At 46.6% G+C, this 13,458-nt stretch overlaps 1 protein-coding gene across 4 annotated transcripts in view; it reads right to left on the bottom strand.

The window, feature by feature from the left end:
• Positions 1–1,678: 1,678 nt before the first annotated feature.
• The window catches only part of tcn2 (transcobalamin II), a 156,152-nt gene continuing 144,372 nt past the window's right edge, over positions 1,679–13,458 (bottom strand). For all 4 annotated transcript variants that reach the window (XM_070887627.1, XM_070887630.1, XM_070887629.1 and 1 more), the window contains 4 exons: positions 10,198–10,369; positions 9,619–9,823; positions 4,848–4,969; positions 1,679–2,940 (listed from right to left, as the gene is read on the bottom strand). In XM_070887627.1, the coding sequence (XP_070743728.1) occupies positions 2,879–2,940; positions 4,848–4,969; positions 9,619–9,823; positions 10,198–10,369 (561 nt within the window). In that variant the 3' untranslated portion in view covers positions 1,679–2,878. The remainder of the gene's footprint in view (positions 2,941–4,847; positions 4,970–9,618; positions 9,824–10,197; positions 10,370–13,458) is intronic.

The raw sequence follows: 13,458 nt of genomic DNA, 5'->3' as shown, positions 1-13,458 counted from the left end.
AGTAGAGCACTTGCTTTGGAAGTCTTGTGTCAGGCATGCGAACAATGTGGCCCGCCTAAAAGAGCTAGTCGAGTGTGGTCAGTGCTTCGATGCTGGGGATGTTGGCCTGATCGAGGACATTGATGTTGGTGAGTCTGTCCTCCCAGGGGATTTGCAGGATCTCGCGAGACATCGTTGGTGGTATTTCTCCAGCGATTTGAGGTGCCTACTGTATATGGTCCACGTCTGAGCCATACAGGAGGGCGGGTATCACTGCAGCCCTGTAAACCATGAGCTTGGTGCCAGATTTGAGGGTCTGCTCTTCGAAAACTCTTCCTCAGGCGGCCGAAGGCTGTGCTGGCACACTGGAGATTGTGTTGAACCTTGTCATCAATGTCTGCCCTTGCTGATAATAGGCTCCCAAGGTATGGAAAGTGGTCCACATTTTCCAGGGCCGCGCTGTGGATCTTGATGACTGAGGGGCAGTGCTGTGAAGCGGGGTCAGGTTGGTGGAGGACCTTTGTCTTACGGATGTTTAGTGTAAGGCCTATGCTTTCTTACGCCTCAGTTAAGATGTTGACAACGGCTTGGAGTTCAGTCTCTGAATGTGCGCAGATGCAAGCATCGTCCGCATACCGTAACTTGATCAGAGGATGGGATGGTCTTGGATCTGGCCTGGAGATGACGAAAGTTGAACAGGTTCCCACTGGTTCTGCACTTTAGTTCCACTCCAGCGGAGAGCTTGTTGAGTGTGAGGTAGATTCCGTCCACACTAGTAGCATACTGATATAGTCAGCAGTTTTACACACAGACCAATCACCAGAACTCGTTGCTAAGGCACTCTGTACTGTACACTGCTGCATGCTTCCCAGTAATGGGCCAAAGCCCAGGGTTCAGGGCACCATGAAGGTTGAGGAGAGTCAGAGGGAAGATTTGATAAATCAAGCAAAGGTTTTAAAAGCCTGAAGATTGAAGGTAGAAGTAGATCTGAAGGAGGCAATATGTTTAACAGATTACCAACCTGGGCAAGAATAAACAAGTAGAAGACCACCATGTAATAGGAATTGCTCGATGAGAAAAGGCCAAATCCATCCATTTCGCCTTCCACCAATCTGGTAGCCGCTTTATACAACAACAACAACTTGTATTTATATAGCGCCTTTAACGTAGTGAAATGTCCCAAGGCGCTTCACAGGAGTATTAAGAGATTAAAAAATTGACACCGAGCCGCGCAAGTAGAAATTAGCGCAGGTGACCAAAAGCTTGGTCAAAGATGTATTTTAAGGAGTGTCTTGAAGGAGGAAAGAGAGGCAGAGAGGTTTAAGGAGGGAGTTCCAGAGTTTGGGGCCCAGGCAGTTGAAGACACGGCCACCAATGGTTGAGCGATTATACTCAGGGAAGTTCAAGAGGGCAGAACTATAATGGAGTTGTTCACTAATCATAGCTGTCAATTAGCCTACAGCAGACCCAGACATAAGATGATGAAAACCCAAGTGGTGGAGAGCTTGGGAACCATAGATCCACAGTCACTTGTTTCTCCCATGCATGTTACACTGGCCACTGTAATGATCTGGATGTCAACACATGTGGATGCAGGAAGGAGAAAGAAGGTGTAAGATCAGGAGAACAAATTGTCAGCAATGTGCTATAAACTGAGGAACATCTGCACGGACAGAACAAGGACAAAATAAGGCAGAAGTTAATGAATGCTTTTAATATTTAGATTTTACAAAACATCATGACTACAATAGACAACAATGCAAAAGGCATTCAAAAATGGTTTGCAACACCTCAGGCCATGGCGAGGCAATGATTGGGGCAAATTCCCAGCTCATTCCTCCACCTCCCGCCCCTGCCCATATGTGATCAGCACCATGTTAATTGTTCAACAGCTTATCCATTAATCAGGCTTATTTACACAATCGCTAATATTAACCTAACAGCAGATTACTAAAACAAAATCAGTCAAGAGGCACAGGTATCGAGGTAGAGCTGGGGGCTCTGCAATGTCGGAGTGAGACTGGTCGGTGCGGTGGGGAAATGATAGTGTATTTAGAAGTGCCTCATGAGCCCTGCAGACCCGAGGCTCTCGCCTTCAATTCCTGAGCTGTGTGGAGCTGTGGCAGCAGTCGGAGTGCAATCATTGGTCGCAGTGCCCTCGACCAGAAACAACATTTAAAAATACCTCAGGGAATCCACCCTGGATCACTAACCAGGGACTCCTGTTGCAAAACGCATGCGTTATCGACGGGAGAGGACAATATCTGACTCAGAGGTGATGCTCATTGCAGTTGAATAGCCTTCAGGCGCTCACTGTCTGGGCTCACAGATGAAGAACGGCCATTTGGGCGAGGTAAAAGATGATTGCTGGCACAACAGGATCTGTGACCCAGCAAGTCTTCACTGTCAGAAAAGTAGGGTGGGGGGGATAATTTACTTTAAAAGTGTGGCAAGTGAGGACCTGTGGTTCAGGTTGGTCAGCTGCACACTCCTTAGTGCGGGTGAAACACAGAGTGAGGCTTCACCCGCACTAACTGACTAACGGCTGAACAAAGAACTGGGAGATGGTGACTCACGCACGCGACATGACAGTGCAAGGCACAGGCTGATTGCTCGATAGCTGGGATCTTTGCCGGCGAGCTTCGATAAATCGGACCCAACCTGCAATTGCTGGGGGAGGTGGGCAGTCAGCCTCCTTCTTGGGTGTCAATATCATCGCCTGCTCGGGGTCCAGGACCTGCTGTTAGGCCGGAGTGCGAAAACCTTAACGATTAAATGTCTTTTGTTTCATCAATTCTTTATTACTTAACATACAGTGCGAGACTGTGAATTACTCATCAGTCCCCGAGCAAGCCGGACACAGGAATGTTTGGCCGGGTGAGGACGGGGACTGCACTCGTTAGAACTTGCTGAGTTGCAGAAGAATGTGCTCTCCTGGCTGAGGGTGATAATCCTGAATCCCTGCGGAGAGAAGGTTGAGAACACAGCATGAGTAAAGAGCATGGGGTAAAGGATACCGAAGCATGGTGGCAATCTGAAATAAAAACAGAAAATGCTGGAAACACTCAGCAGGTGAGGCAGCATCTGTGGAGAGAGAAACATAGTTAACGTTTCAGGTCTGTGACCCTTGGTCAGAAGGCCTCAATGTGAAAGGAGCTCTGTTCCAGTGCCAACGATGGACAAATGATCCAGCATTCAGAAATTATTAACCAGCGATCTGTACATCACAAAAGACAATTTCTTGTGCTTGTAGCTTGGTCCTCCTCTAGAAATATATTAATATGTATTTATTTAGAGCCTTGAGCACAAAATCTAGGCTGACCTTTCAGTGCAATACTGAGGGAGCGCTGCCCTGTTGGAGGCGCCGTCTTTCAGATGAGACATTAAACTGAGATCCTATGTCACTATTTTGAAGAACAGCAGGGGAGTTATCCCTGATGTCCTGGCCAATATTTATCCCTCAATCAACATAACAAAAAAAACAGATTATCTGGTCATCATCACATTGCTGTTTGTGGGAGCTTGCTGTGCATAAATTGGCAGCCGCGCTTCCTACATCACAACAGTAACTATCCTCCAAAAGTACGTCATTGGCTGTAAAGCGCCTCATGACATCCTGCGATCTTGAAAGGCGCTATGTAAAGGCAAGTCTTTCTTTCTTTAAAGAACCACACAGCTCCTCAAATAGGGAAATGCACCACCTATTGCAACCTTGAGCTGGTTAGACCAGTTTGACCCCTGGACTGTGCTGGGGTAGCAAGTTAGAGCACGACAGGTGGCCTCAGCACCTTGGTTGGAAAGGAGGAAACAACAGAAGATTTGCTGAATAGCGACCCCTGCAGGAAGGTGTGTGTAATGTCAGCAATCACACTGGGATGCAATGGTCCCACAATCGAGTACCTGAGGGTTGCTGCTACCTGTGGAACTATAGGGGTGACTTTGCAAATCCCCCACTCATTACAGTATAGCTCCTTGCTGGGAATGCAAGATCATGGATTCACCCATTAAAATCCAGCATAGGAGGTAATGGGGAAACAATTGGAAAACGAAACAATCTAACAGGATAGTGACAGACTGAGCTTCTTTAATAATGTTTAATACGTATATGCGCACATATATACATATTTGCATGTGTGCAATAGCATGTTATGAGTACATGTATTGTCTGTACGTGTGTATTTGTACATGTCACATCTTAATGGGTATAGGCACGTGTACATTTCTGCATGTAGATATTTTTCTGTACCCATGTTTGTATGTACAGGAGTATTGTCTTCATGTATATGATGCCTGTTTCCCACCAGCACCTATAGTGAAAATGCACGTGTCTGCTGATACCCATGGAAACAAAGACGTAATTGGCATCGGAATATCGGGGCTCAGAGCGTTGAGTTATGAGGACCGATTGCATCAACTTGGGATTGTATTCCTTTTGGTATAGGAGATTGAGGGGTGATTTGATCACGGTGTTTAAAATGATGAATTAATTCCATAGGGTAGATACAGAAACTACTCCCTCTGGTGGAGGAATCAAGAAAAAGGGACATGATCTTAGAATTAGAGCTGGGCCGTTCAGGAGGGAAGTCAGGTAGCACTTCTTCACACAAAGCGGAGTAGAAATTTGGAAAAGGCTGTGGATCCTGGGACAATTGGAGCTTTCGAGACTGAGATAGATGGATTTTTGTTGGGTAAGGGTATCCACGGATATGAAGCAACAGTGAGTAAATGAGGTGCAGATCAGCAATGATGTAATGGGATGGCGGTGCAGACTCGAGGAGTGGATGGCCTGCTCCTGTTCCTAGCGTTACTGTTACTCTGAAGCTGAGCACACTGCTCACTGCAGTCATCACTGGCCATCATCTGCTCACCTTGTATAAGTGGAGTGTTCTCTCCTCTAATCAGACGCCAGTAAGTTCTTGTGTTGTCTTGTGCCTGTATGTGCTGCACCGAGGTCAGAAAGGGCCCCCACAGAGTCTGCTTGGTCTCAAAGCTACAGGCAGTAGGAAGGAAGCAAGCATAATGTTTCAACTGGCACCGAGATGCAGGAGTTAAGCGCCATCAATGGGCACAGTTCCTCTCCCGAAAGAACAAAGACTCAGAAATCGTCCGCGCCACACAGAATCGCAAAGCACAGAATCCTGAATAAGAGTTTCACTAAGTCTCACGGCATGGCCCAGTGGGTCAATGTGGCATGTGATTTTGTACTGAGCTGTAAAAAAACAGCTGGGCCCAGGTTTGTGCTAGGTTAGCTGTTCCCTGTCAGTGCAGTAGTGAGGGTGTTAGAATTATACTCAGTGCCCCTGGTTTTAGGGAGAGGCAAAACAGAAAGGACCAGAGTTTCTGGTCCCAATAACTGGCCACTGCTGGAGGGACCAGTGTGACTCCCAACTGAGGCTGGACACGGAGATTATTGAATGGTTGAGTAATCTGCTGACACTCGCTGTGCACAGGTGATGATTGCACACTTGGGTGTGGTACCACAGAGCTTCCACTCCCCCTGGAGGTTCACCTCAGCAAGCCTTCTGGAAAGGACTGAGGGAGCACTGCATTGTTAGAGATGCCAGCTTATGGATGAGATGTTAAATCGAAGCTGGAATTTCAAATGTCCAACATAAAGGTTTAACCACATTTTTTAAAAATACGTATTTTACAATAACAGGATTACATTTATCCATTGAATTGTCTTGCGTGGCTTTTAATGTCTTCATTTAAGTTTATACTGACTTATTAGTCTATTTAGTAAAGGCAATGGCAGGGCACCTCAGTCCCATGGAAGGCACATCTTGTTCCATGTGGGAACTCCAGGACACTTCCTGTGTCCTGGACAACCACATGTGCAGGAAGTGTCGTCGGCTGGAGGAGCTTGAGCAGCAGCTGGCGTCACTGCAGTGCATCCATTTCAGGAGGTGATCACCCCACAGCGTAAGAGTGTGCAGGTAGAGAGGGAATGGGTGATTGTCAGACACACAAGGAGGATCAGGCAGGTAATGCAGGAGTCCCTTGAGTGCATCTCACTCTTTAACCAGCATTCAGGACTGAATACAAGAGATGGTTCCTCTGGGGAGTACAGCCAGAGCCAAATCCACGGCACCATGGGTGGCTCAGTTGTACGGGGTGGGACGGAGGCGGGGGGCGGGGGGGGGAGGGAGGAAAATCGTGAAAGCAATAGTGATAGGAGATTTGATAGTTAGGAGAACAGACAGGCATTTCTGCAGCCGCAGACGTGATTCCACGATGGTATGTTACCTCCCTGGTGGCAGGGACAAGGATGTCCCTGAATGCCTGCAGAACATTCTGAGGGGGAGGTTGAACAGCCAGAGGTCATGGTCTATATCTGTATCAATGACACATATAGAAAGAGGAATGAGGTCCTGCAGGGAGCTAGGAATGGGATTAAAAAGCAGGATCTCAAAAAGGTAGTAATCTCCGGATTATTCCCAGTGCCATGAAGATAGAGCAGATGAATGCGTGGCTGGTGAAATGTGTAGGAGGGAGCTCTTTAGATTCCTGGGACATTGGGACTGGTTCTGGGGGAGTTGGGACCTGTACAGGCCAGACAGGTTGCACCTCATCAGAGCCGGGACCAATGTCCTCGCCAGGGACAGGGATGCTAGTGCTGTTAGGGAGGGTTTAAACTAATTTGGCAGGAGGAAGGGCACCAGGATGTAGCATTAGAAAGGAGAAACAAGGGGCACAAAGGATTGGGAGAGACAGATAGCATTAGAGTAGGAAATAGTACCGGATTAGGTGGTTTCAGACTAAGACAAAATACAAGAACGTCTAAGATAGGTTTATAGTGCACGTGTGTAAACGCATGCAGCGTGGTAAATAAGGTTGGTGAGCTGCAGCTGCATATAGCCACATGGTTACATGATGTCGTGGCGATAACCTGGCTCAAAAAAAGGCAGGATTGGGTACTAAATGTTCCTGGATATAAGGTGTTCAGGAAAAATAGGGAAGGAAAGAAAGGAGGTGGTGTGGCAGTATTGATTAAGGAGAATATTGCAGTGCTGGAGAGAGAGGATGTCTGGAAGGGGTCAAGGACAGAATTATTTGGTTAGAGTTAAGAAACAATAGAGGTGCCATTACATTACTAGGTGTATTCTATAGGCTACCAACTAGTGGGAAGGATATAGAGGAGCAAATTTGCAGAGAAATTACAGAGAGGTGCAAGAACTATAGAGAAGTGATAATGGGGGACTTCAATTATCCTCATATAGACTGGGATAGCAATAGTGGCAGAGAGGGGGAAGAATTTATGAAGTGTGTTCAGGAGAACTTTCTTGATCAGTATCTTTCCGGCCCAACAATGAGGCATTGCTGGATCCGGTTCCGGGGAATGAGGTGGGTCAAGTAGAGCAAATGTCTGAAGGGGAACATTTAGGGATTAGCTATAGAAAAGGACAAGGAGCAATCTAGAGTTAAAATACTTAATGGAAGAGGGCCAATTTTGGTGTGTTGAGAATGGATTGGGATTGGTTAAATTGGAAACAAAGATTGACCGGCAAAACTGTAATTGAACAATGGGCCGCCTTTAAAGAGGAAATGGTTTGGGTACAGTCGAAATACATTCCCACAAGGGGGAAAGATAGGGCAACCAAAGCTCCCTGGATGACAAAAGAGATAGAGAATAAGATGAAACAAAAAAAGGGGTGTAAGAAAGACGTCAGGTTGAGAATACAAGTGAGAACCAGGCTGAATATAGAAAGTTCAGAGGGGAAGTGGAAAAGGTAATAAGAGGGACAAAGAGAGAGTTTGAGAAAAGATTTACCACTAACATAAAAGGGAATCTTAAAGTCTTCTATAGGCAAATAAATAGTAACGGGTAGTAAGAAGAGGGGTGGGGCTGACTTTGCATCTGTCTTTACCAAGGAAGAAGATGCTGCCAGAGTCACAGTGAAAGAGGAGGTAGTTGAGATACTGGATGGGCTAAACATTGACAATGAGGAGGCTCTAGAAAGGTTGGCTGTACTTAAAGTGGATAAGTCACCTGGACTGGATGGGATGAATCCTAGGATGCTGAGGGAGGCAAGGAAGGAATTTGCAGAGGTACTGGCCATAATATTCCAATCCTCCATAGACACCGGGTGCCAGAGGACTGGCGAATTGCAAATGTTACACCCTTGTTCAAAAAAGGGTGTAAAGATAAACCCAGCAACTACAGGCCAATCAATTTAACTCGGTGGTGGGGAATCTTTTAGAAACGATAATCCAGGACAAAATTAACAGTCACTTGGACAAGTAACAATTAATTAAGGAAAGCCAGCACGGATTTGTTAAAGGCCAATCGTATTTAACTAACTTGAGTGAGTTTTTTGATGAGGTTACAGAGAGGGTTGATGAGGGCAATGCGGTTGATGTGAACTTCCAAAAGGCATTTGGTAAAGTGCCACATAATTGGCTTGCCTGCAAAGTTGAAGCCATGGAATAAAAGGGACAGTGGCAGCATGGATAGGAAATTGGCAAAGTGACAGGAAACAGAGAGTAGTGGTGAACGGTTGTTTTTTGGACTGGAGGAAGGTATACAGTGGTGTTCCCCAGGAGTCGGTACTAGGACTACTGCTTTCCTTGATATATATTAATGATTTGGATATGGGTGTACAGGGCACAATCTCAAAATATGCAACTGACACAAAACTTGGAAGTACAGTGAAGGGGATAGTGATAGACTTCAAGATGACATAGTCAGACAAGTGGAATGGGTGGACACGTGGCAGATAAAATTTAATGCAGAGAGAGAGCCAATGATGTGAAGGCCTTCGGGTGCAGAAAAGATATACAAGAATGGTTCCAGAGATGAAGGACTTCAGTTATGCGGATAGACTGGAGAAGCTGTGATTGTTCTCCTTAGAGCTGAGAAGGTTGAGAGGAGATTTGATTGAGGTGTTCAAAATCATGAGGTGTCTAGACAGAGCAAAACTGTTCCCATTGGCAGAAGGGTCGGGAACCAGAGGACACAGATTTAAGGTGATTGGCAGAAGAACCAAAGGCGACATGAGGAAAAACTTTTTTACGTAGCAAGTGGGGTATGATCTGGATTGGACTGTGTGAAAGGGTAGTGGAGGCAGATTCAATCAAGGCTTTCAAAAGGGAATTGGATAAGTACCTGAAGGAAAACAAATTGCAGGGCTACTGGGAAAGGGTGGTGGAGTGGGACTAGCTGAACTGGTTTTGCAGAGAGCCGGCACGGGTTGGACGGGTCAAATGGCCTCCTTCCGTGCTGTAAACATTCTATGATTCTATGATAGAGGTCTTCATTATGAAAGAGTTTGATAGGGTAGACGTAGAGAAGATGTTTCCACTTGTGGGGGGAGATCAGATCTAGGGGCCATAAATATAAGATAGCCACTAATAAATTCAATAAGGAATTCAGGAGAAATGTTGTTACCCAGAGAGTGGCTGGATTATGGAACTCACCACCACAGGGAGTGGTTGAGACGATTAGCATAGATGCATTTAATGAGAAGCTGGAAAAGTACATTAGGGAGAAAGGAATAGAAGGAGATGTTGATGGAATGAGATGAAGTAGGGTGGGAGGAGGCTCGTGTGGAGCATGGACCTGTTGGACTGAATGGCCTGTTTCTGTGCGGTAAATTCTATGCAAGACGTTCTGAAATACACAGGAAATTATAATCTTACTTGAAACTCGTATCATTTCTTTTTGCTTCATTCAGAACTCCAAGGAGAGACATTTGATCGTGTAGTGGCACTTCAGCTGTGTAAATGACAGCGCTGTTCATGTCCTTCACAGTGAGATAAACCAATGCTGTCTGTTGGTGCGAGTTAGTCTCAGTCCCCTGATCGGTGATCACTGGGTCCGAGTGCTGCTTCTTCCTCAGGCCATCTGTTCAGCGAGAGAAGTACAGTTACTCAGGTTGTCCTATAGAAATGGAACTTATTTACTAGCACCACACAGAGGTCACATTTGGCCTTGCAAGCATTTTGCGCTCACTGGCAGTTCCTGATCTTGCTTCTGTCGCCATTAGGAGGGGTGGTGGAGGCAAACTCCTCTGTGGTAGTAGAGAGGGAAAAATCACCCCTCAAGCTCCTTTTCTTCCCAAGTCCATGTAATATGTTAACTTGGCAACATGCTGCCCACCCCCCTTACCGCCCTCCCCCCCACCCACCAGCTGAGCAACAAGTCACCCTAGTGATTCACCATTCCTCCTTACCAGCTTAGCACTGGGGTATGCCAGTAAGATCTCATCCTTTGCTTACCAGTCTCACTGTTGCAGTCCATTTGGCCAATATCCATGTATGTTTTTTGGTATAGAACAGGTAATAGTTGAGACAGCGCCATTGGATTATGAAAGGCTCCCCCTCGGGCCTCAATCAGTACTCTCCCTTTTCCTTTTGACCATCTTTCCATATCTCCCACAGCTAACAGAGCCTGAAAATAACAGATTATTAGTGCTCAGTGTCATTGTCACTTATATAATTTACAGGGGAGGATATCCACTGGGTAACAGCCGTTATTTAGAGGATATGCACTAAGAACAGTGGGGTGTAATGACTACAGAGGAGAGCAGTAGGATACAGAGAACACACAGTGGAGAATAGAGGGAATAAAGAACACTAACTGGGGAACAGTAGTGCTACAATTTTTGGGCCCACCAGAACTTTTCTTGTGCTCAATGTCAAGGACCTATTTCCACCTCCCTAACATTGCCCATCTCCACCTTGCCTCAACTCATCTGCTGCTGAAACCCTCATCCATGCTTTTGTTACTTCTAGTCTTGACTATCCCAACGCACTCCTGCCTACACTACGTAAACTTGAGGTGATCCCGTGTCCTGACTCGCACCAAATCCTGCTCACCCATCACCCCTGTGCTCGCTGACCTACACTGGCTCCCGGTTAAGCAACGCCCCTCCATATCTCTAACCTCCTTCAGCCCCACAACTTCCCCACCCCAGAGATGTCTGCGTTCCTCTAATTCTGCCCTCTTGAGTATCCCTGATTATAATTATTCAACCATTGGTGGCCGTGCCTTCAGCTGCCTAGGCCCTAAGCTCTGGAATTTCCTGCCTAAACCTCTCCGCCTCTCTACCTCTCTTTCCTCCTTTAAGACGCTCCTTAAAACATACCTCTTTGACCAAGCTTTTGGTCACCGGCCCTAATTTCTTCTTATGTGGCTCAGTGTCAAATTTTTTGTCCTATAATACTCCTGTGAAGCATCTTGGGACGTTTCACTACATTAAAGGCGCTATATAAATACAAGTTGTTGCTGTTATTGTTGACATCTCCTGTAAACAAGCCGTGGCTCCACATTAACCATAGTCCAACATTACCCGCAGAGTATGAGGCATTGTGGTGCTGCCCCAGAGTGTAACAATCTGCGCAGCACTGGCCTGCAATTAGAAGGAGCAGTGTGGCGGCATACCACTCCAGAGAGCAGCACGTGCTGGAGCAGGAAAGCAACGGCAGTGAAAAGGGACGTCATCAAGGTCCAGGTCGGTGATTGGAGCGTGGGCAGGTACTGCAGGAGCAGCGAGGTCAGGGCGAAGGAGCGGTGAGAGATTGTAGACAGACGTGATCGGGGCCCAGGAGAGGCGTGAGTTCGGGGCCCAGAAGAGGCAAGGACCCAGGGGCAGAACAGGCCAGCCCACACTGCGACATATGTGGGCACTAGGTCCGTGCAGCAGAGCTGGTCTCCAGTCATCTTGGTTAATCCTTGCTCCTGGACCAAGACCTAGCTCTGTCAAGCCCGTGTGGTGGCTGGTGTGCAACGGTCACCACACGTTTAAAAAATCCAAGCACAGGCATCTTCCACCCTTCAAGATTTAGTTCAGACCTGGAAATTTAGGTCCATCATTGAAACATCTTTGAACTTTTTAGCGTGGAAGCAAGTTATCCTTAATTCAAGGGACTGCCTATAATGATGCTAATGAACACAACCCACTCGTTACCGTCAATTGATCGCTGGCAATTACATGAGTCCCCTCATGACGAGAGTGGCCAACCTTCCAGGGTCGCCCTGGACTCTCCAGGAATTAAAGACTAATCTCCAGGTCACTGCTGCAAACAATTCAGGAGAAAAATCAAACGGGCATTAAAAGAAATACTTTCTTTGAACACTCTTGGTTGTCAGTTATAAAAAATATTTGAGATGGGAGAAAAGGCCATTTGACTGAAGGTCAAGAATCATCCAATCAGATAATGATTGGTGTGGGAAGGCTGAGCGCCACGAGGATGGACGGGTTGGCCGACCAATGGCAGGACTGTGGGGGCGGGTGGTTGGTGGTCATGTGATGACCCCCTCCAGGAATATGTCCAACCCTACTTACGACCTCCTTTGGATAACAGAATAAATACCACAATAATCCGCCCATGTAACTTAGGCTACAATCAATGGATCACGTTTGTTAAAAGTAGAACTGGAACAATAGCAAAAGATTAACAGAGCAGATTTAATTAGTGTAAGCTATTTAACCCACACCTTCTCAGTTCATAAAACAAGACAATACACAACACTTTACCAACATTTGTAACAACACTGAACCTGGACCAGCATCCAAAACTCAAAATCTATGCACAAGATGGATTCTACCACACACAGCCATACCATGTTCACTCTCACACTGATGGAACGGGGGAACTGGACCTCGGCTGTGGAATGTATTTGCCTGGGCATGGAACGGTCAGTCAACCTCTCCCACAGAAACACCAATGGCCCATCCTCTGTCATGAGAAACGTTGAAATCCACACCAGTTTTCTTAGGCATCTAGTGCAGCCAGTCCATAGGCTGAAGATGGGCAGCTGCCCCACCTCGTTTCCAGCCTGTTCACAGAAAGAGGCCATTTGGCCCATCTTGTCTGTGCCAGCAACAGCTATCCTCTTAATCCCATTCCCTGCTCTTTCCCCACAGCCCTGCAAGATTCCGCCTTTCAAGTATATATCAAATCCCTTTTGAAAGTCACTATTGAATCTGCTTACACCAACCTTTCAGGCAGTGCATTCCAGATCACAACAACTCACTGCATTAAAAACATTCTCCTCATCTCTCTCCTGGATTTTTTGCCAATTATTTTAAATCTGTGTCCTCTTGTTACCGACCCTCCTGCCAGTGAAAACAGTTTCTCCTTATCTACTCTATCAAAACCCCTCATTATTTTGAAGACATGATAGACTCAAGACACATGACCTTTTTTCACCAAGTTGCAAAAATCCCTTCTGACTCAATTGATCATTTGCAGAACAAAGCAAATGTTTGGATTAAGCGATGCCTACTTGAGGTATGTAAATGACAGTTTGCAATCATTTACATAAAGAGAATGCTCTGTCTCAGTGAACAGGGTCTCAAACTGGCAGCTCGATAGCCTGGGGTCTCACACTGGACCAACAGGGGGGTCTCACGCGGGACCCTCGGTGGGTCTTTCACTGGGCCAACGGGGGGTCTCACACCAGACCCACGGGGGGGGGGGGTCTCACACCGGACCCACGGCAGGGGGGGGGTCTCACACCGAACCCACGGGGGG

This window comes from Pristiophorus japonicus, chromosome 8, assembly GCF_044704955.1.
Source record: "Pristiophorus japonicus isolate sPriJap1 chromosome 8, sPriJap1.hap1, whole genome shotgun sequence".
NCBI lineage: Eukaryota > Metazoa > Chordata > Chondrichthyes > Pristiophoridae > Pristiophorus > Pristiophorus japonicus.
Note: the sequence above shows the minus strand (reverse complement) of the source record. Positions and strands in the feature narration are given on the sequence as shown.